The sequence below is a fragment of the Microcaecilia unicolor genome, chromosome 7, assembly GCF_901765095.1.
Source record: "Microcaecilia unicolor chromosome 7, aMicUni1.1, whole genome shotgun sequence".
Lineage (NCBI taxonomy): Eukaryota > Metazoa > Chordata > Amphibia > Gymnophiona > Siphonopidae > Microcaecilia > Microcaecilia unicolor.
This window is the reverse complement of record NC_044037.1, coordinates 194,259,877-194,280,455: the sequence shown is the minus strand read 5'-3', so window position 1 is coordinate 194,280,455 and position 20,579 is coordinate 194,259,877. Positions and strand designations below refer to the sequence as shown.

At 43.6% G+C, this 20,579-nt stretch overlaps 1 protein-coding gene across 1 annotated transcript in view; it reads left to right on the top strand.

Moving 5' to 3' along the window:
• Positions 1-18,294, top strand: part of HIBCH (3-hydroxyisobutyryl-CoA hydrolase) — a 178,956-nt gene extending 160,662 nt beyond the window's left edge. The window contains exons 12-14 of the mRNA XM_030209078.1: positions 4,792-4,911; positions 5,731-5,764; positions 16,486-18,294. Coding sequence (XP_030064938.1) covers positions 4,792-4,911; positions 5,731-5,764; positions 16,486-16,601 — 270 coding nt within the window. The 3' untranslated portion in view covers positions 16,602-18,294. The remainder of the gene's footprint in view (positions 1-4,791; positions 4,912-5,730; positions 5,765-16,485) is intronic.
• Positions 18,295-20,579: the final 2,285 nt, after the last annotated feature.

Below are 20,579 nucleotides of genomic sequence, written 5' to 3'. Positions count from 1 at the left end.
CCAAAGGAGGTATAAATTGATCGCAAGTTAATACTTTGGCATCTTTTTATACGTGGACTCAATAGCCATGTCTGGTGTCAATGCTGACCTTAGGATTCAAGGCTGACCTTAGGATACAAGCCAGCTGATTTTCGAAAGAGAAAGACGCCCATATTTCGACCCAAATCGGTATAATCGAAAGCCGATTTTTGGGCGCCTCCAACTGCAGTCTGTCGCGGGAACGAACAAAGTTGATGGAGGCGTGGTGAAGGCGGGACTGGGGCATGTTTATCGGCCGAGGAGAGATGGGCGCGCTCGGCCGAAAATGGAAAAAAGAAGGGCGCCAGAAGCAAGAATTTGGGTCACTTTTTTGGACTCTCTTTTTTTTTTTCACAAAAAAGTGCCTCAACTGCCCAGATGACCACCGGAGGTAATCGGGGATGACCTCCCCTGACTCCCCCAGTGGTCACTAACTTCCTCCCACCAAAAAAAAAGAACTTTAAAAACTTTTTTTTTCCGGCCTGTATGCCAGCCTCAAATGTAATACTCAGCTCCATCACAGCAGTATGCAGGTCCCTGGAGCAGTTGTTAGTGGGTGCAGTGGACTTCAGACAGGTGGACCCAGGCCCATCCCCCCCCCCCCCCCACCTGTTAACTTCTGCTGCTAAATGGGAGCGCTCCAAACCGCCCCCAAAACCCACTGTACCCACATCTAGGTTCCCCCCTTCAGCCATAAGTGCTATGGTAATGGTGTAGAGTTGTGGGCAGTGGGTTTTGGGGGGCTCAGCACCCAAGGTAAGGGAGCAATGGACTTGGGAGGTATTTTAATTTTTTTTTAATTGTTACAAGTGCCCTCTAGGGTGCCCGGTTGGTGTCCTGGCATGTGAGGGGGACCAGTGCACTACGAATCCTGGCCCCTCCCACGACCAAATGCCTTGGATTTGTTCGTTTTTGAGCTGGGCGCCTTCGGTTTCCATTATCGCTGAAAACCGATACTGCCCAGCTCAAATCTGCCCAAATGCGATGCATTTGCCCAGCACAACTCGTATTATCGAAACAAAAGATGGACGCCCATCTTTTTCGAAAATACGGTCTGTCCCGCCCATTCGCATACCCGTCCTTGCAGATAGGCACCCATGGAGATGGGCATTTGTGTTCGAATGTGCCCCTCAAGGTGCCCTGTGTAATAGAGGGAAGGGGCCCTTGGCTGAAGATGTAAGATCTGTGGTGTGTTGACTTTCTTTCTGCCACAATGAAAAGGCACATTCTCCGTCAAGGTGGTTCATACTCCAACACATTTCCCAGTTGTAACCAGCTGATTAGCAACATTCCTTCAGACAGAACACCATCTGGACAGACCATGCTTCCCCTGAATGTGGTGGCAGCACCCCTTGAGCAAGGGCACAGATCACCGACCCCTAGGGCCAGTCTTGCTCTCAGAACTATTAAGATGGAACAGTTTAAAAAAAAAAAAGGATGCCTTACCTGGCCCTAGGGAAGGCCTTATGAATGAAACTTCATAAAGTGGTTAGAGAAGCAGGCTGAAAGCCAGCAAGCTAGGTTCAAATCTCTCAGCTGTTCCTTGTGGTCGTTGGCAAATCACTTTACCCTCATTGCTTCAGTGCAAACTTAAGACTAAGCTGTACAGGAGCAGGAAAATATCTACTGTACATCAGAATAACTTCTTAAACTACTGAGAAAAGCATGAACTAGATCCCAAGTCCTTTACTAGGATTCCTGAGGTGGAGTTCTGAGAAGTGAGAAGTTTGGAACACTAGCTTGGCTCTAACAGGGCCCAGTTAGGCTTATGTAAGTAGTAGAGGTCTGAGGTTCTCAGGCTATGTTGAGGTGAAGAGTTGAGCCCAGGAGAAATGCTACATAATGAAAGCAAATGGATTGTCTGTCTGTGAATGCATAAGAAAAGGTTTGTTGCCTCTGTTTATCTATATACCCATGAGGCTGTGAGACTTGGAATATGTATAAACTTGAGATGTGTTTGAGAACCCAGAAGTGTCTTACTGCTGCCAGTCTTCAAAATAACATTCTGAGAGCACTTGAAAAGAAAGTGTATAGCCTGACAATTCTCGTTCAGACCTCAGGCGATCTGTTGCACAATCTTTATTTACTGGTTTAAGAGATTCATATCCGTTTAGGAACTTTCAATAAACAATGGCTCTTGGTTTTGCATCTTATCCAAAGGCTGCTTTGCCACACCCTCATGGAAACATGTATATTTGAACAACAAACAATATATATTAAATACCTAGGAGCTATTACGTACATCTCATTATTAGTTTTAGATGTGCCAGCTCTGCTACTTAGCTCTTCCTGCTGTTGAGGGCCTTGTCAACCATTGTTGTCGAGCTCCTCCTGCCACTGGCCGAACTGGCTGAAGGGTTGCCAGCCACCCGTAAGACATAAGGTCCATAATTTTATTTCTGCCATGGTTTTTTTTTTCTTTTTTTTCCCCAATTTCTTTATTAAGCTTTCAAAGTAACAAACAAGACCGAAAACCAATCAAGCACACAGCAACAGTGTCTGATAGAATGTAAACAGCAAATTTCAGAGAAACATAACTGTCCAGCTTCCTCCAGTTACATTTCAACTTATCTTTAGAGCAGGATTTAATAGTTCCTCATATTTACACAGTAAACAAATTGAGTTCCACCATTAGAAAACAAATTTTTGACAGTATCTTACTATCTAATACAGGGCTGTGGAAATAAAAAGATCAGCTGGATAAGAGTTGTCAGATGAGACATCTTCTACCACACCAGACAACTTCCAGATAACATTTTTAAAAGTAAGGGGTGTGGTGATTGACAAGATTAAAGATCTATTGCCATACATGTTGCCAAAATTAAACTGGATTCCTGGCCTTCCATATTAGGTTTTAGATTGCAGAATTCTTAAAAAGAAAAAAAATAAAGGCCCAGTGTATGAGAAGATCCTGGGTTGTGGAATTCCTTACCTTTTGAATGTTCGGCAAAAAACTATATTCAATTTTGCTGCTCATTGAAAACTTGGGGACCCTTTTACTGAAGTTTAGCACACACTTGGGCTCATTTTGAAAACAGAAAAACGTCTAAAAAGTGGCATAAAGCAGCATTTGGATGTTTTTCTCACAAAAACATCCAAATCAGTATTTTCGAAACCAATTTTTAGACATTTTTCTTTGAAGTCCGTCAGAAGTGCGTCCAAATCTCAAGGGGGCGAATCAGGGGCGTGTTCAGGGTGGGACTTGGGCGTTCCTGAGATTTAGACATTTTTCAGCCATATTGGAAGAAAACAAAAACGTCCAGGACTAAAACTAAGACATTTTGAGCTAGACCTTAAATAACCAGATGACCTCCCCTTATTCCCCCAGTGGGCACTAACCTCCTCCCACCCCCCAAAATTGTGATGAAAAACATTACTTGCCAGCCTCCGATGCTATACTCGGGTCCATTAGAACAGAATGCAGGTCCCTGGAGTAGTCTAGTGGTGGATGCAGTGCACTGCAGACAGGTGGACCCAGGCTTCTACCTCACCCTACCTGTTACACGTGTGGAGGAAACTGAGCCCTCCAAAACTCATCAGAAATCCACTGTACCCACATATAGGTGCCCCCTTCACCCGTAAGGGCTATGATAGTGGTGTACAGTTGGGGGTAGTGGGTTTTGGGGGGCTCAGCAAACAAGGTAAGAGAGCAATGATCAGATGTTTACCAGGGAGCATTTTATGAAGTGCACTGCAGTGCCCCCTAGGTTGCCCTATTGCTTTCCTGGGATGTCAGGGGGACCAGTGTACTAAAAATGCTGGCTCCTCCTACATCCCAGTGGCTTGATTTTGTGCATTTTGCACTTGGACGTTTTCCAATATGGACGAAAATATGCAATGTCCAAATCACAAAACCTTCTATTTTCGAAAACAAAAGACAGACGTTTTTCTTTTTTGTAAACGACCTTCTTTGCTTTTCAAATTTTGGACGTTTTTTTTGCAAAATATCCAAAGTTGGACTTAGACGTCATGAAAATGCTTCTCACTGTATACTACTACTACTACTAATTATTATTATTATTATTATTATTATTTCTATAGCGCTACCAGACATATGCAGCGCTGTAAACATTATATGCAGGTACTTTCTCTGTCCCTACAGGGCTCACAATCTAAGTTGCATGTCTGATATTTGTAGGCCACATGGCGCTTAAACGCACGCTAATGTCTGTTAGCGCACACCAAGCTTTAGTAAAAGGGTCCCTTGGTTATTTACAAACTATTTTAAAGTAGATTGACCTTAGTGTCTTAATTTTACGATGGTATATATTGTACCGGGATTAGGATATTTTGATTATTGTACTCCACTTTAACTTGCTTTTTGGTTAGTCAGAATATAAACATGCAAGTTAAATTAAATTCTTCCCAAAACCGGCTGAAAGTGGGGATGTTGTGGAGAGTGCTTTCAGCCCCTGGGGAGAGGAAGTCTTAGTTATCATTGCAGTAGTGTCAACAAGTAGCTGTACCATTGCTGCACCATTGCTGCATGACTAAACTAAGTGAGTTATTAGGGGGAGGGAGGAAATCCCAGATTCCAATAAAGGCTGATGCTGCCAAATTCCAGCCCCAGTTCCAATTAAACTGGAAACCCAACTGAGCTAAAACTAACTGCTGGGCCAACAAATGTAGCTGCTGCCAGTTTATAGTTAGTAGCCCAGTTTCAGTTCTAGAAGTCTTGCAGGAGTGTGAGTCAGAAACCACAGGGAATAATTTGCTTGGTCAGATATTACCTAGAAAAATGAAAAAGAATTACTCCTTTTGTATATTTGACAGACTCTTAAAAAGATGTCTCCCTCATCCTTAAAGATGACTTTCAGACAACTCAAGGAGGGTGTTTCTATGACACTACAAGATGTATTGACAATGGAATATCGCCTGAGCCAAGCATGCATGGTAAGAGGCCTTTCTCTTCTTGGAGGTATGAGAAGCTGTTCACTGCATGGTGTATTCATTTTCACCAGCAGTTATGATTTGAAAGAAGTGCCCACAGCTCCATTTGCTTAAGGTGCCTTTTACTAAGCTGCGTTAGGCTCTAATGCATACCTAACAGAGCAAAAAGGGCTTAATGTGCAACACGCTAAACTTTCCGTGTTAGCTTTGCCATTTACATGTGCTAAGAGTGCAGCATTTAGGTTTTTAATTTTTTCAGAGGGTTCATGTCAAGGGTAGAAAATGAGTGTGGATGCTCTAACCAATGCAGGAACCCTTGACAGCTGCAGTAAAAATGGGCTTAGCATGTGAGGAAGTCACACGTAAGGACATGCTGAGCCTATTTCTTAGCACAACTTAGTAAATGGGCCCCTTAATCGTTCAAGAGCTGGTAGTAACACTAGTCCTTTTACTAATTTAAAGTTGTCCCATGGAGCTGTCATCCAATTTACAATGCTTATTGTCTTCTCCTTGAATTGGGGGGGGGGGGGGGGGAGGCGGAGGTGTATATGTACCTCTGCACGTGGATTGGGAAGGGATGACACTAGAAATACAAAGCAACATTACTCTGAATACAATGAGAGCCCTGTTCAATCCACAATTCCAGGAATAACATGTATAGAATGTTTGTACGTTTGGGAAGCTCGCCAGGTGCCCTTGGCCTGGATTGGCCCCTGTCGTGGACAGGATGCTGGGCTCGATGGACCCTTGGTCTTTTCCCAGTGTGGCATTACTTATGTACCATGATTTATTAAGGTAGTACTGTGTCTTCTTATCTTGCAGAGAGGCCATGACTTCTACGAAGGAGTTCGAGCAGGTAAGGAAACCCTTATGACAGTGGCATAGCCATGGGTGGGCCCAGGTAGACACAAGCCCTCCCACTTTGGACTGTGGTCCACCCAGCATCAGCACAGCAGCATTATAGCTGGCAGGGATCCCCAAGCCCCTTCAGCTGAGTCTCCTGTCATTTCTCCCTCTGGGAGATCGGAGGGGGAGGGAGGGCTACCATGTCACTTTATTCTGCTCTCCAAATACCCCCCCCCCCCCCCATTACCTTTAGATCCTTTATTCACTGGCAGGGAGCAGGAAAGCTCAGAGCTGGTGCATGCAAGAGGAATGAGCTGCTGCTTGCTGCCAATGAAGAACTAAAGGATTTAAAAGTACTGGGGGAATTCATGGGAGTGGAGTTAAGTGACCCCCCCCCCCCCCCGATTACCTGGGGGAGGGAGAGATGCTGGGCAGGGAGTGGGGTTGTGCCCACCCACTTTGGGCTCAGGCCTGCCCAAAATTGGGTGTCTGGCTATCTGGCTACGCTTCTGCCTTACAGCTTGAGATATCTGTCCTGCTTGTGTTTTTCTGGTAACTTCCTGCGTCACTTAAGGGTGGGCAATCAGAGTACACAAGTGTATATATCCCAGCATTCTGTACAATCTGGGGTTGCACTGGACTTGAAAAATCTCTGCAAGACTTGCAGTACTATTGTATGTAATTCCCCCCCCCCCCCCCCCCCAAAAAAAAAACCCCACACATTTGATAATTTGAAGCAAAATAAATTGAATTCACCAAAATAGCTAAGGTTACCTATTAAAGCAACACCATGTGATCACCTAGCATTTCTTTGTAGTCCTTCTTCTGTAATTGGCGCTCTTTCCAGTCTCTGCTGCAGTTCCCCAAGGTCAGTGCTCTTAGATTCTAGTCTGAGGCTTACATGCTTCTCTTGTTCCTCTGTTACTGTTCCTCTTGGCAGCGTTCCCTGGGATTGCCGACACTGTCTCTGGCACAGTTGCCTAGGACCTTTGGCATTATGCCTCTAATTCTCTTAGGGCGGTGCTTTCCTCTGAAAAGCATGAACCACGAACATACCAGTCATCCCAGCTCAGCCTTGTAAGGGTATTTGGCAGTGATACAGCTTGCCTTTTTATTTAACTGCTTTTTTTTTTAATTTCAGGGGCTGTTTTCTCCTTTCCAAATTTCAAGTCTAGTTGTTTTTCCCAAGTTTCTCTCTTTCAGCATTTCATTAACATGCTTGCAGCCTCCCTACCAGCCTCCACTGCTTGACCCTGAGTGATTCACCTTCCACAAGACTGGTATGGTCCCAATGGAGGAGGAGGGTCTTCTGCTTCCATCTTACCTGCAGCAAAGTGGTTCACCTTAACTTCTAGTTTTCTCCCTGGCAGCTTTTTCATAGTTTCTCTTATTACCACTGTTTTGGCCTTGTCCACTCTGCAGTGCTTCCTTTATCAAACTGCTCTTTGTTTCTGGTCCTCTAGGACTAGTAAGAATGATGAAAAATACTTTAGAAATTCATTTCTTGAAAGAAAATAGGAGTCACCTAATGGTTAGAGCAGCAGGCTCAGAACCAGGGAAGCATGGTTCAAATCCTTGTGATCTTAGGCAAGTCACTTAACCTCCCCTTCTGTCAGGTACAAACAGGGTGAAGCTGTCTAGGACAGGACCATTACTAAGGCACGTTAGCATTTTTAATGCACCTACAATTAGCACGCACGCTCACCACGTAGGCGCCTATAGGGATATTGTGGGCACATACACAGTTAATGCGCTTACATGGTTAACGCTTGTTAAAAATGTTAATGCGCCTATAACGTGGCTTAATAAACAGGGCCCTTAATGTACTTGACTGTAATTCGCCTTGAGCTACAATTTTTTTTGTTACATTTGTACCCCGCGCTTTCCCACTCATGGCAGGCTCAATGCGGCTTACATATTATATACAGGTACTTATTTGTACCTGGGGCAATGGAGGGTTAAGTGACTTGCCCAGAGTCACAAGGAGCTGCGTGTGCCTGAAGTGGGAATTGAACTCAGTTCCTCAGTTCCCCAGGACCAGAGTCCACCATCCTAACCACTAGGCCACTTTCCTACGCTCATCCATCTCCCCAGACATATTCCCCTAATTCTGTAAGCTTGCCCGCAAAGTTGTTTTTTTTTTTTATGTTCCACGTATTGTATACTTTATTTATATCTTTTTACATTTACATATCAACATAAATGTATTGGAAATGTACAAGAAATATAATAATCCAAACAAATAATTAAAAGGAAATATTTCTCTATTCTCTTTGTCCACAAATCAATAAAGGATCCAAGTACTAGGTAAAAAGAAAATGCAGAAAAAATGTAGAAATGAAATTTCAAGAGCAGACATAAACCTGATAGCCTACAAATAGCATTTATCACTGGGAGGCAGTTAAAGGTTTTTCCACACTTTCTTGTGCCTCAATAAACTGTAACAATTTTAAGGGTTCAAAAAAAACGTAATTATTTTCATTTAATGACACCAGACATCTACATGGAAATTTTAATTGGAAAACCGCTCCAAGCTTGAGAGTTCTTTTTTTCTGGGTGTGTCTAGCCAAGTCTGGAAAAATCTGGACTCTTGAACCCAGGAATTCCGTATTCATATGGCGAAAATAGGTCCGAAAGATATTATTTCTGTCCATTTCTAATGCAAAGGTATCTAATAGAGTAGTCCTTTCAGTCACTATATCCAAGGAGCTTTCCAGGAAGTGAGTCAAATCTAAGTCCGGTGCAGCCTGAGGTTGTTCAACTATATTCTTTATTCCAGTTATGTACTGGGCCCTAGCGACAGGTGGAAAAGCTGTTGCTTATGTACTGGGCCCTAGCGACAGGTGGAAAAGCTGTTGCTGGGATTCCCAGTACCTCTAGAAAATATTTTCTCAGCATATCCAAGGGAGCAATTAAAGGAGATTTTGGAAAGTTTATAAATCTCAGGTTGTTCCTACGACTTTGATTTTCTAAGTAAATAATTTTGCGAGCAAAAATATCTTGTTCCTTGATTAGAGTGGCTGATATATTCTGAGATTTAATAAGTTCTCCCTCCAAGTTCTGGATTTTTTCAGCCATATTTTTTTGCTTTTCCTTTAAATCAGTTATTTCACCCCCAAAAGAATTGGAAATAGATTGTAAGAAAGTGTGAATACCTTGAATCGCGTTCCAGAGCGCATCAAGCGTCATTACAGCCGGTTTAACATTTCCTCGGTGTCTACAGGAGTCATATCGCAAACCGCAGACGAAGAGAATACTTCTTCCGTTGTAAAATTGGTTGGCGTTGAAGATACAACGGGCGCTCCCAGCACAGTTACCAGGGGTGACGTTCCATCAATCGCTCCGGTCTCGTGTGCCTCCGTCATACTCGTAGTTACTCCTGGTCGAGGAGGAGCTGTATTCGGGGGAGGACTAAGCGATACCCCCTCAATGCTATGGCCCGCTTGAACAAAAGCGGGGCCTGCAGAACCAGGCTGTCGCTCTCCGAGGATCGTCACTCCATAAGACTCCAAGACGGTCTGACGCACAGCGGGGTTTACAGCTAAGCTCGGGGAGGCAAGAGCTTTAGCTTTCCCCTTTCGCTTCCCCATGATTATTTGGGAGACTGGCGTTCAACCTCGAGGTACTCAGAAGCTGTGATCCTTGCGTCCTTTCAAGACGCCATCTTGGATCCCTTGCGCGTAAAGTTGTATGTGGAAGTTATAGAATGTAAGTTGTGTATATAACTTAATAGCTTTAATTAGCTGCTAGTGGGCATTAATGACAATTGACTATAATTGGTCTTAATTGGCGCTAATTAATAGACCCCTGAAGAATTTTTATATTCGTGGGGGTTTTTTGTTTTTGTTACCAAACAAATGTTACAGGATGATACTAAATTAAATCCTAAGAGAGTACTGTATACTCTTTTCTTAAAGAAGGCTCACTGTTTGCACAGCCCTCCCCTACCCCCAGATTCTGTGTAGGTTGCCCAGATTTGGGCACAAAACTGATTAGTCCAGTGATTTTCAAACTTTCATCTGACAAGGCACAAAAACTGTCAAGTTACAACATCAGTTTTTTTAGGATATTTAGGGGCTCATTTATGAAACAGAAAAACATCCAAAAAGCGGCACAAAGCAGCAGATGGACGTTTTTTTTTCCAAAACGTCCAAATTGCTATTTTCAAAACCCATTTATAAGACGGGTCCGGAGGAGATTCGCCCTCTGTTGATGCTCCACGTTTTGCAAATTTCACAGGACGGACTGCATAGTGATCTCAAATAGAGGACATCTATACCTTCAGTTTCAGTTGCTTTGGCATTGTGTCTCCACTATTGAACCCACCACAGATTGCATAGTAATCTAGTCGAGTAAGATGGTTGTCCGGGGAGACCACACCTGTGGACAAAGATAACTTTGGGCTTAGTCCTTTCTTTTCTTGAGGCCTGTCACTCCAGTTCTTCTCCAAATCAATAGGATGTAAAGGCCTTCCAAATTTAGATTTTATCACATTTATTTTTGTATTTATTTGTTACATTTGTACCCCATATTTTCCCACCTATTTGCAGGCTCAGTGTGGCTTACATAGTACCGTAAAGGCGTTTGCCAATTCGGTTGATAACAAATACAAGGTTCTATTGAGGTCAAATGAGGTAGGTGTGAATCAAGCGTTATGAGGGTCGAAGGGTAGATTGTCCAGTACGATCATTGGTTATGCTATGTTGCAGGGTGTGGGAATTTAAGTTGGATCAGTGGGATAGGCCTTCTTGAAGAGGTGGGTTTTTAGTGATTTCCTGAAGTTTAGGTGGTCATAGATTGTTTTCACAGCTTTTGGGAGTTCATTCCATAGTTGTGCGCTTATGTAGGAGAAGCTAGATGTGTAAGTTGTTTTGTATTTAAGTCCTTTGCAATTTGGGTAATGTAGATTTAGGTATGATCGTGATGATCCGATTCTGTTTCTGGTTGGTAGATCTATGAGGTCTGTCATGTATCCTGGGACTATGCCGTAGATAATTTTGTGGACCAAAGCGCAGATTTTGAAGATGATCTGTTCTTTGATTGGGAGCCAGTGAAGCTTTTCTCAAAGGGGTTTAGCACTTTCGAATTGTGTTTTACCATATATCAGTCTGGCTGCTGTGTTTTGGGTGGTCTGGAGTTTTTTTGTGAATTGTTCTTTACATCCCGCATAGATTCTGATGCAGTAATCTGCATGGTTAGGACCATTGATTGTATTAGGTTTCGAAAAGTTTTCCTCGGGAAGAAAGGTTTTATTCGTTTTGAGTTTCCACATTGAATAGAACATTTTCTTTACTACAGTATTTACTTGGCTTTCAAGAGTAAGGTTGCGGTCAGTTGTGACACTGAGTATTTTTAGGCTGTCTGAGATAGGGACGGTGTGTCCTGGGGTGTTTATAGTTGTGGGTTTGTACTTGTTATGTTGAGATGAGAGAATGAGGCAGTGTTCAGTTTCAATTGGAATGAGTTTGCCCAAGAGTCCATGATGGTCAGGCCATCATTGATTTCTTTGGTTATTTCTGTCAAGGCATGTCTGAAGGGAATGTAGATTGTAACATCATCTGCATAGATGAACAGGTTGAGGCCTCAATTGGATAAGGACTTTGCCAGTGGGATCATCATCATGCTGAAGAGTATTGGTGATAATGGTGATCCTTGAGGTACTCCACAGGCTGATTTCCATGGTGGTGATCATTTGCCGCCCCAAGTATACAAGTCCAGATATCACGGGCAGTGTAGTTGTCACTGTATATCAAAGGTGAATTGTATTTCAGTTCTGTCTGATGAGATCATTAGAGTGATAAATCCCCCAGGGAATCATTGGATGCTCCCTTCTCTCAGCAAGTTAAATGATATCTCACTTCCTCAACACCTGTGGTCTCATCACCTCTCAAAGAGCAGGCAGTGGGACCTCATAGAGGGAGTAAAAGGTTCAATCAGCCTAGATAACATAATCCATATGTTGTTGTATCTGGGTAGACCACTGCAGTCTCTTCTTCCCATCCCGAAGCAGCTTCTTGGCGACCTAGCAGTGGGCCTATCCCACCAAGCAGTTGGCACAGTGGCTCTCAAACGTTTTCCTGCACAAAATGCTGTGGCTAAAAGGTTCGGGGCTGGCTTGAAAACCTTTCCCTCTGTAGTGTATTTTACTTAGAAACGTTCATGGAAAAGTAAACCCATCATTTTACAACTACTTTTTTAAAAATTTGATTTCTTATATGCTGCCTGCAAGGGTGACAGCTATTGAAGTGGTGTACATTCAGGTACAGCTGGTATTTTTCAGTCACAATCTAAGGAGGTCCTTTTATAAAGCCACAGTAGGGTCACAATCTAAGGGGTCCTTTTATAAAGCCACAGTAAAAAGTGGCCTGCAGTAGTGTGGGCTTGTCTTTTAGTTGTGCACTGGGCCATTTATTTTTTACCGTGGCTGGGGAAGAGGCTATTTTTTAATGGGCCTGCGCTAATATTAAAACTAGCATGTGCCTATTTATGTCCTGAGCCCTTACCACCACCTAGCAATAAGGGCTTACTCGCTACCCGTGCGGTAACCACGCATGGGTAGCTCTCCAAAGTGGGCATGCTGCCAGTTACTGCCAGGAATGCTCCCCACAGTAGAAAATAGAAAATTATTTTCTACCGTGGGATTCAGTGCTTGCCAAACTCAGAATTACCATCAGGCGCACATGCTACCCTGGCGGTATTGTCCATTGGGCACGCGCTACCTGCACGTTAGCCCTCCCGCACCTTTGTGAAATGGCCCCTAAGTTTCTACTTGAGGCAATGGAGGTTAAGTGTCTTGCCCAAAATCACAGGGAGCAACTGTGGTATTTGAACCAGGTTCTCAGCCAGCTGCTCTAATTGTTAAGCTACTCCTCCACTCCACTTATGGCCTAGCATCTACAGTATCTGCTCTGTTTACCGATTACAAATTAATTTTTGCATAATTGTTTGCAGTATAGTAAAAATGGAAAGAACAGCAGAGGATATGTTCCTTCAGTAAGTGATTGTAATCAGACAATTAGCTGACATTAGTAGCTAATCCATTTTCCAATGGTGATAGAACGGAAAGGACAAGTCCCAAGCTTCACTTTTAATTTTTCATATATAGAATCCATCTAGTGAACTGAGCAGATGTAAGTTGGGCTCAGACTCCCAAGTCAAATTTCTGCAGTGGTTTTCGCAGCTAGCATTACACATTATAGGCCAGATTCAGTAAATGGCGCTCAAAATAGAGGCTGGGAAAAATCTGCCCCCAGGCACTTTTTATAAAGGGCGCCCTGGGCTGAGCATCTTTTATAGAATAGCACTTAGTGTGCATTCCCGCATCTAGTATTGGGTGTGAGGACTTATGCCTGCTCCAACCTGGTGTATTTCCTAACGTGCAAGTTGGGTGCGCAACCCCGGTATTCTGTAACACTGCACCTAAAGTTTTGGCATGCCCTGACCCACCCATGCTCCCCTTTGTAGTTGTGCGTGAGACACTTTAGGCATGCAGTGTTATAAAATGGCACATAGGCAGATGCACATGCAAGTCCAAATAAGTGCCAGTTAACACTGATAATTGTTAATGGCTCATTAACTAATTTGCACGTGCATCTGCCCTACTTGCCCAAATTTGAGCAACCTAAATAGAATCTGGGGGTAGCTATTTATTTAAAGTATTTCATATACTGCCTTAAGTACCGTAGAACATAAAAGCGATAAAATCTCAGGCTGGGAATCAAAAAAATATAAACATAAACACAAAACCTAAGAAAACAACACAGGATACTAGAGAACACTAATAATAATAGTTGGGGAGTAAGATCAGTGCTAGGCAGACTTCTAAGGGTTGTGCCCCGGAAATGGTAAGGGCAGCTCAATATCAAGTATGCATATGTAGTATCGCATCATACCTGATGCTATGAGTTTATCTCGTTGGGCAGACTGGATGGACTGTGCAGGTCTTTATCTGCTGTCATCATGTCCTAACAGAATAATAGAAAAGCTTTACATTCTTCATTAAAGCAAAGTTATTCACCTGTAGTAGATGTTCTCCGAGGACAGCAGGCCAAGTATTCTTACAGCTAGGTGGCATCATCCAACGGAACCTGGTGCAGACGCCGACTAACAAGATCAAGAACTTTCTAGTAGCATCCCATTTCACATGTTCTGGTGCCTTCCCGGCTGATGCATGAGCGTGGGTTCTTCAGTCCTTCTGACTAGTTAAAGAAGATAACTCCAAGGGGAGGTGGGTGGGGTATATGAGAATACTTGGCCTGCTGTCTTCTGAGAACACCTGCTACAGGTGAGTAACTTTTCTTTCTCAGAGGATAAGCAAGCCATCATATTCTCACAGCTAGGAATCTCTAGCTACCAGGCTCACCAAAAACAATAATGCTAACCTCCCCAACAGCAATCACAACATCCATCTACTGTCCCAGGCTGCTGGCAGCTTTCCTCTCTTCCTCCGCCCTGCTCCCCACGGATGACAGTGGTTGCTAACCTCCCTCAGTTGCTGCCAGCAGGGGCACCACAGTGTTTGAAAGGAGCTGCCTGGGAGCCTCGATCTTCCTTGTGACATGTCCTGCCCACAGGGAACAGGAAATTGCATCAGGGAAGGCAGAAACATCACAGGGAAGATTGAGGCACCTAGGCAGCATCTTTCAATCATGAGGCAGGTTAGCAAGCACCATCAGACTATGGGGAGCAGGAGTGGGGAGAAAAAGAGAGAAATGCAGACGAGACGGAGAGAGAAATAAGTGCTCTGCTAGGATGGGAGAGGAGAGGGAGGGGCAACTGGTCCAGCTTGGAGGGTGGGGGGCAAGAGAAAGACTGATTGGCTGACTGACTAGGGGGAAGAAAGGGGGGGGAAACCCTGGAGACCTAGGAGGGAGACATACTGAACTGGGAAGGGAGTGGGGTGAAGGAGAGAGACATCCTGGCCCAAGTGGGGGGGGGGGGGGGGAGAGGAGAGGGACAAGGAAACGGAGAAGAGATGTGAGTTATGGAACGAACGGGATAAGGACACGAGAGGGCCAGCACTGGACAGGGTAGGGACACAGAGGGGCCATGTTGATCACAGGAGGGGATAGGGAAAAAGAGGGGGAAATGCAGGTCAAGGCAAGACAAAGATATAGACATAGAGAGGAAACTTCTGAATTTAAGGGCTGGATTGGGACATTTTGAGGCAGATGCTGAAACTGGATGAAGGATCGGGACAGGTCCACAGAGTTGAGCTGTGGACAGGATATATAAGGATGCAGGAGGATGGTGGACATGGAGAGAGAAAAAATGTCAAATGGACAGGAGACATTGCATAAAACAGACACTGGGACCAAAGCAAATAGAAAAACAAAATGCTCAGACAACAAAGGTAAAAAAAAGTATTTTATTCAGAATGTATTAATTGGAATATGTCAGCTTTTGGAAATAAGCATCTGTGATATTTTGCATTTCAGTTTCTCTAGTATTACATATGCTGAGTCTGACTTCTTGAGTTAACTTTCCCGTTCATTTTTTTTTTTTGCCTTCATATCTTTTGTTGATCTCTGGTCTCATGTGTATTCTGCTAGCATGTAGTATTTACATAGAGATCTTGTTGCAGTCCTATTTGTTTTATTCTGGGGTTTTTTCACTAAGTAGTATATTGGTGTTTTAGAGCCCGGTGTAATATTTACACTGCTGCATTTTCAAGCATAAAGCTGTAGCTCTTCCTGTCCTGGGAGTGAGTGCTGTTATAGTTTGGTAAGCTCTTGAATGTGTTTTTGCTCAAGTTGTGTATTGTGTTTTGCAGTGGAGGGATTATGTGTTGGCCTTACAGAGGTGATACCAAAACATCAGAAAGGGTTTTAGAACCTAAATTATGAGACACTGCCTCATAATTACACATCCCACTCGAGGGCAAGTGTGATGTGTAAGAGAGAAGAGGCAGACTGGCTGTGTGGAGGTATAGGCATCATCTACGAACACTTTTTTCAATCCACTTTACTTCAATTACCTAAGAGACCTATATATATCTATTGAAGGTTACACTGTTTAATTTTTTTGCCACTTTATTCTTTGGAATTTGATACATATTTATAGACTCAGGCACCATGCCTGGCTACGACCTCTTTAGCCTCCCCAAACAGCTGAGCCACTGATCGCATATGGTGTCAATATTATGAAGCCTCCTTGACAGTTTCTTGACTTTATTGGTGACTACTGGTCCTGAAATCAGATTAAATGAGAGCAATACAAAAAAATGGTCCGATCATTTTAAGGGCAAAATTGATTAAAGCAGCGTCATATAGTAACCTAGTTGATGACGGGAGATAAAGACCTGTATAGTCCATCCAGGCTGTTCAACAAGATAAACTCATAACATAAGGTATGATGTGATACTACATATGCATACCTGATCTTGATTTGGCCTTGCCATTTTCAGGGCATAGACAGTAGAAGTCTTCCCAGCACTGTCCTTGTTCTCCAACTTCTGAAGTTGTCATCGAAGCCCATCCAAATCTGTCCAGCCCATCCAAATCTGTCCAGCCACGATCAGGGCACAGACTGTAGAAGTCTGCCCAGCACTGGCTTTTGCTTCCCAGTTACTGGTGGTGTCAATTCAAATGATCCAGAATTAGTGTTCTTGCATACTGATTCATAGCTGTAAAGCAAGAAGCTTTCTGTACAACAGGTACCATTGCCCTGTTACTAAAATTTTATGGGTTCACATTTCATTTTTATTTCTAATCACACAACGTTTTCTTCCAGTGTTGATAGACAAAGACCAGAACCCGAAGTGGAAACCAGCTCTGCTGGAAGAAGTAACAGATGAAGATCTTGAAAGTTGCTTTAAATCTCTGGGCAGCAATGATCTTAAACTGTAACTATTTCATGTACTTAGTTTGAGGTTTCTTGTTACACCTGATCGAAGATGACAGATGCCTCTGCAATAATGTATGGGTTCATGTCTGGACTGTCGATAGGTGCCTTTCTGCAGTGAGCATTCAAAGGCTAGTTTCTGAAATTAACTTTTGCTTCTATTCTACAAAATTCCTGTGCCGTGGCATTTTTTTTCTCACACCGCATAAAAAAGATATTCTGATGGTTCAGCATATTTAACTTCATTCTCGGGAGCTCTATTACTGTGTGTAATTTTTTGCCCACCTCTGATTTTGCAGGAGCAACCACTGGTACATCTGGGTTCTTCTTGAGGTGCTCTACTGTACAGGAAGGGTGTCATACATAGGGGGGATTCTATATATGGCGACTAAAGTTGCACAAACAAATCAGCACGCATTGCCGATTTGTGTGTGCATCTTAATTGATCTAATCAGTACCAATAATTGGCAGCTAACAACCAATTACTGGTGTTAATCGGCCTTAATTTACGTGCAGATCATATTCTGTAACGATCCATACATAAATTCTAAGATGTGTATATTTTTGGAGGAATGTGTTTAGGGGGCATTTGGGGGGGGTGTTTCTGTGAATTACGTGCGTTCTTATAAAATAGGCATGATCCATGCTAATTTAGGTGCCAGCATTTATGGCTGCTTTTGGCGGGCGAATTAAGTTAGGTGCAGATTAGGCGCTTAGGCACTATTCTATAAAGTATGGATGCCCTTTATAGAATACAGCTTGACACATTTTTTCCATGCCAATTTTTCGGCATGATTTACTGATTCTAGTCCCATATGTTTTAGCTGAACAAGTAAATCCAATCATGAATGGTAACTGTAATAATTTTTTTTTAACCTTCCCTACTCTCCTTATAAAAAAGAGAAGAGGATATTATCTGGCTGGAGACAGGACCAGGTTAATGCTATTAACATGCAGTATAAGCCATTGTGGCAAGATCCTTGGCAATATTCATCCAGTAGTGTATGTGCTGCGTTCCATTAGTATGTAGCTGCACTAAGTATTAAAGCCAGGTCAATATGTATTAAATTCAGCAATTATCTTTTGTGTGTTCAGTCCTACTCAGGTTGCATCATTTCCTTCTCTCTAAAAACTGTACAGTATGTAAGAGCTGGTATGTTAATTTCTTACCTGTTCCCTCTAATGCTCCCCATCTCCCTTCCAAAACTTACTTTTGGTGACCCATGAGCTTACTAAGATTGTAGGCAGATATATTAAATGACACCTTTACAGCAGTGGCGTAGCTAGGGGGGGCGCCAGGGGAGCAGCCGCTCCCCAAAAAGGAGTGTTGCCGATGCCTATTTTTTTCTCAACGTGTTGCATTGAAAAGGTGTGCTGGCACCGGCAGAAGTCCACTCTCGCGCCGCTTTCACTCCCCCTACGCCTTCAACTTGGCTCCGCTTCTTCTGCTTTACAGGCAGTTGAAGCTTTTCAAGTACTGGGAGCCTGTAAAGTAGTGTATGTTCACAAGCTCAGAGTAAGAAGTGTTTGGGGATCAGAAACTGGTTAAGGAACCGAGTAACGGTCTCCTAAAACTAATCTCTAGCTGATCTTTAAAACCCCTTTATGTGTCAATTTCAACAGTACAGACAGAGCATTGTGATGTGGCAAATTATTTCTGAAATATGCTGTTATTTGACAATAAAAGCATTAACTATACTTTTCCTATAAATGTCTTTTCTGTCCAATTTGAACATCAGTAATTGAAATGTATACAATCATTGCAAATGTAGTTAGCTCATCATGGGTTGCCCATAACACATAAAAAGAGGTTTATTATTCCCCCCCCCCCCACCAATCCATCGTTTGATTTCCCCGAATTATCAAAATAAGTGCATCAGTGGCGTAGCCACAGGTGGGCCTGGGTGGGCAGGGGCCCACCCAATTAGGGATCAGGCCCACCCAACAGTAGCACACGTATTAGCGGTAGCAGGTGGGGATCCCAAGCTCCGCCAGCTGAAGACTTCCCCCTGATGGAAATGAAAACACTATTCTCCACAATACCAGCACCTGCGCATGCTCAGTTTTCAGCGCGTGCCTGCTGCAGACTGCTAAAGCGTTTTCCCGCCAGCTGAGTTTTTTTTTTTTTGTGGTGGGTGAAGGGGAGAACACTTGGTGCCCACCCACTTCTTGTCTAGGCCCACCCAAAATCTGTTGTCTGGCTACGCCTCTGAAGTGCATTATCTTAGTGATCCTAGACAAACAATTGACATTACATTCTAAAGTCAATAGAGTGATACCAACATCCTATATAATAATTCTCACCTCCAACGTTCTATGCTTGGGACCGTGGCTCCCTGGCTGCAGGTGGTCTGCGAGGCAGACACGCACGGACGTCACTGACGTCAACACAGCTGATTCGGAATCAGCTGTCACCCTCCGCGCTATGGCCCCCTCGAAAACCCACCCTTTCCGCGAACCTGTCGATCCCCCCCCCCCCCCCCCCCCCCGCCGCTGTTGTGTACTACCTGTGCTGACAGCCGAAGTGTTTTTCTGCCTTTCGGGTGGGTTCCTCAATCATCTTCTCAGAAAGTTAAACTCCGTGCGTCTGACGTCAGACGCACGCAGAGGAACTTCCAGACAAGATGATTGAAGAACCTACGGGAAGGGAAGAACAACACTTTGGCTGTAAGCACAGGTAGCACAACAGCGGGGGGGGGGGGGGGGGGAATGACAGGTTCGCGGAAGGGGGGGGTTCGAGGGGGCCGTAGCACGGGGGGGGGGGGGGGGGAATTGCCTGCCTAAGGCCCGTTTCCTTGCCTACAGAAACAGGCCTTTTTTACTAGTCTTTTCATAAGATAAAAACACATGATAAAGAATTCTGCACTGTTTCATGCATTAATTAATCAATGTTTAGTAACTAACACTGGGCCTGCCTGATTCTGCTTTTACAGTATTGCAGCTAGTGGAGCACAGGGGCTGTAAAGTGGTCTAGATTTAAACACACTGAGCCTGGTGCAGTTCCCTTGGTACCCAGTAGCATTCAAGGTTAAATATAAGGTTTTGCTTTTGATAGTTAAACTTGCACCTCACTTATCCTGTCCTCATTATTGCAACTGTATACTATACCGCTCTGGGCTCAATAAGATCATGGTCACAAAGCATGTATGTTCTGCCATTAAGTGCAGGTAGGAACCAGATGATTCGAATGAGGGTGTCCTCAGTCTGTGCACCTATATGGAATATGCTTCCTACTGAATTTCTGTACCATGAAGGACATCTGGACATTTTGGAAGGGTCTCAAGACATAGCTGTTCAATCAGGCATATGTAAGAAGGGGGATATTTAGAAGACATAACTTTACTATTTCTTCCCATGTATGAATGGTCTCTCTTGATGGAATCCTCACTGACCCTAAGGGCATGTTGAAGAATATGACTGAATGTACTTCTATGCAGAGCTCATTCATAAAAGGGTGAGGAGAAAACTTTCAGTGTAATTACCTATATCAGTCCCCCAAACTCTGGCCTATGGACTGGCTATGGCTCTCAGAGCAGTGGCCAATCCAGGTCACAAGTACCTGGCAGAAACCCAATTAGTAGCACCATTTTATGCTTCCAATCCCAGGGCAAGCAGCGGCTTCCCCTATGTCCTTCTCAATAATAGACTATGGACTTTTCCTCCAGGAGCTTGTCTAAAACTTTTTTTTAAACCCTTGTCCAAATATTTTTAAACCCAGATCCACTAACTGCCATTACCACATCCTCCGGCAATGAGTTTCAGAGCTTAACTGTTAAGTAAAAAAATATTTCCTCCTATTTGTTTTAAAAGTATTCCCATGCAATTTCCTTGTGTGCCCTGGGCTTTGTACTTTTTGAATGTGTGAAAAATCTATTCACCCCCCCCCCCCCCCCCACACCACTCAGGATTTTGTAGACCTGTCATATCCAACCCCTTCCGCTGTCTCTTTTCCAAGCTGAAGAGCCCTAGCCTTTTTAGTCTTT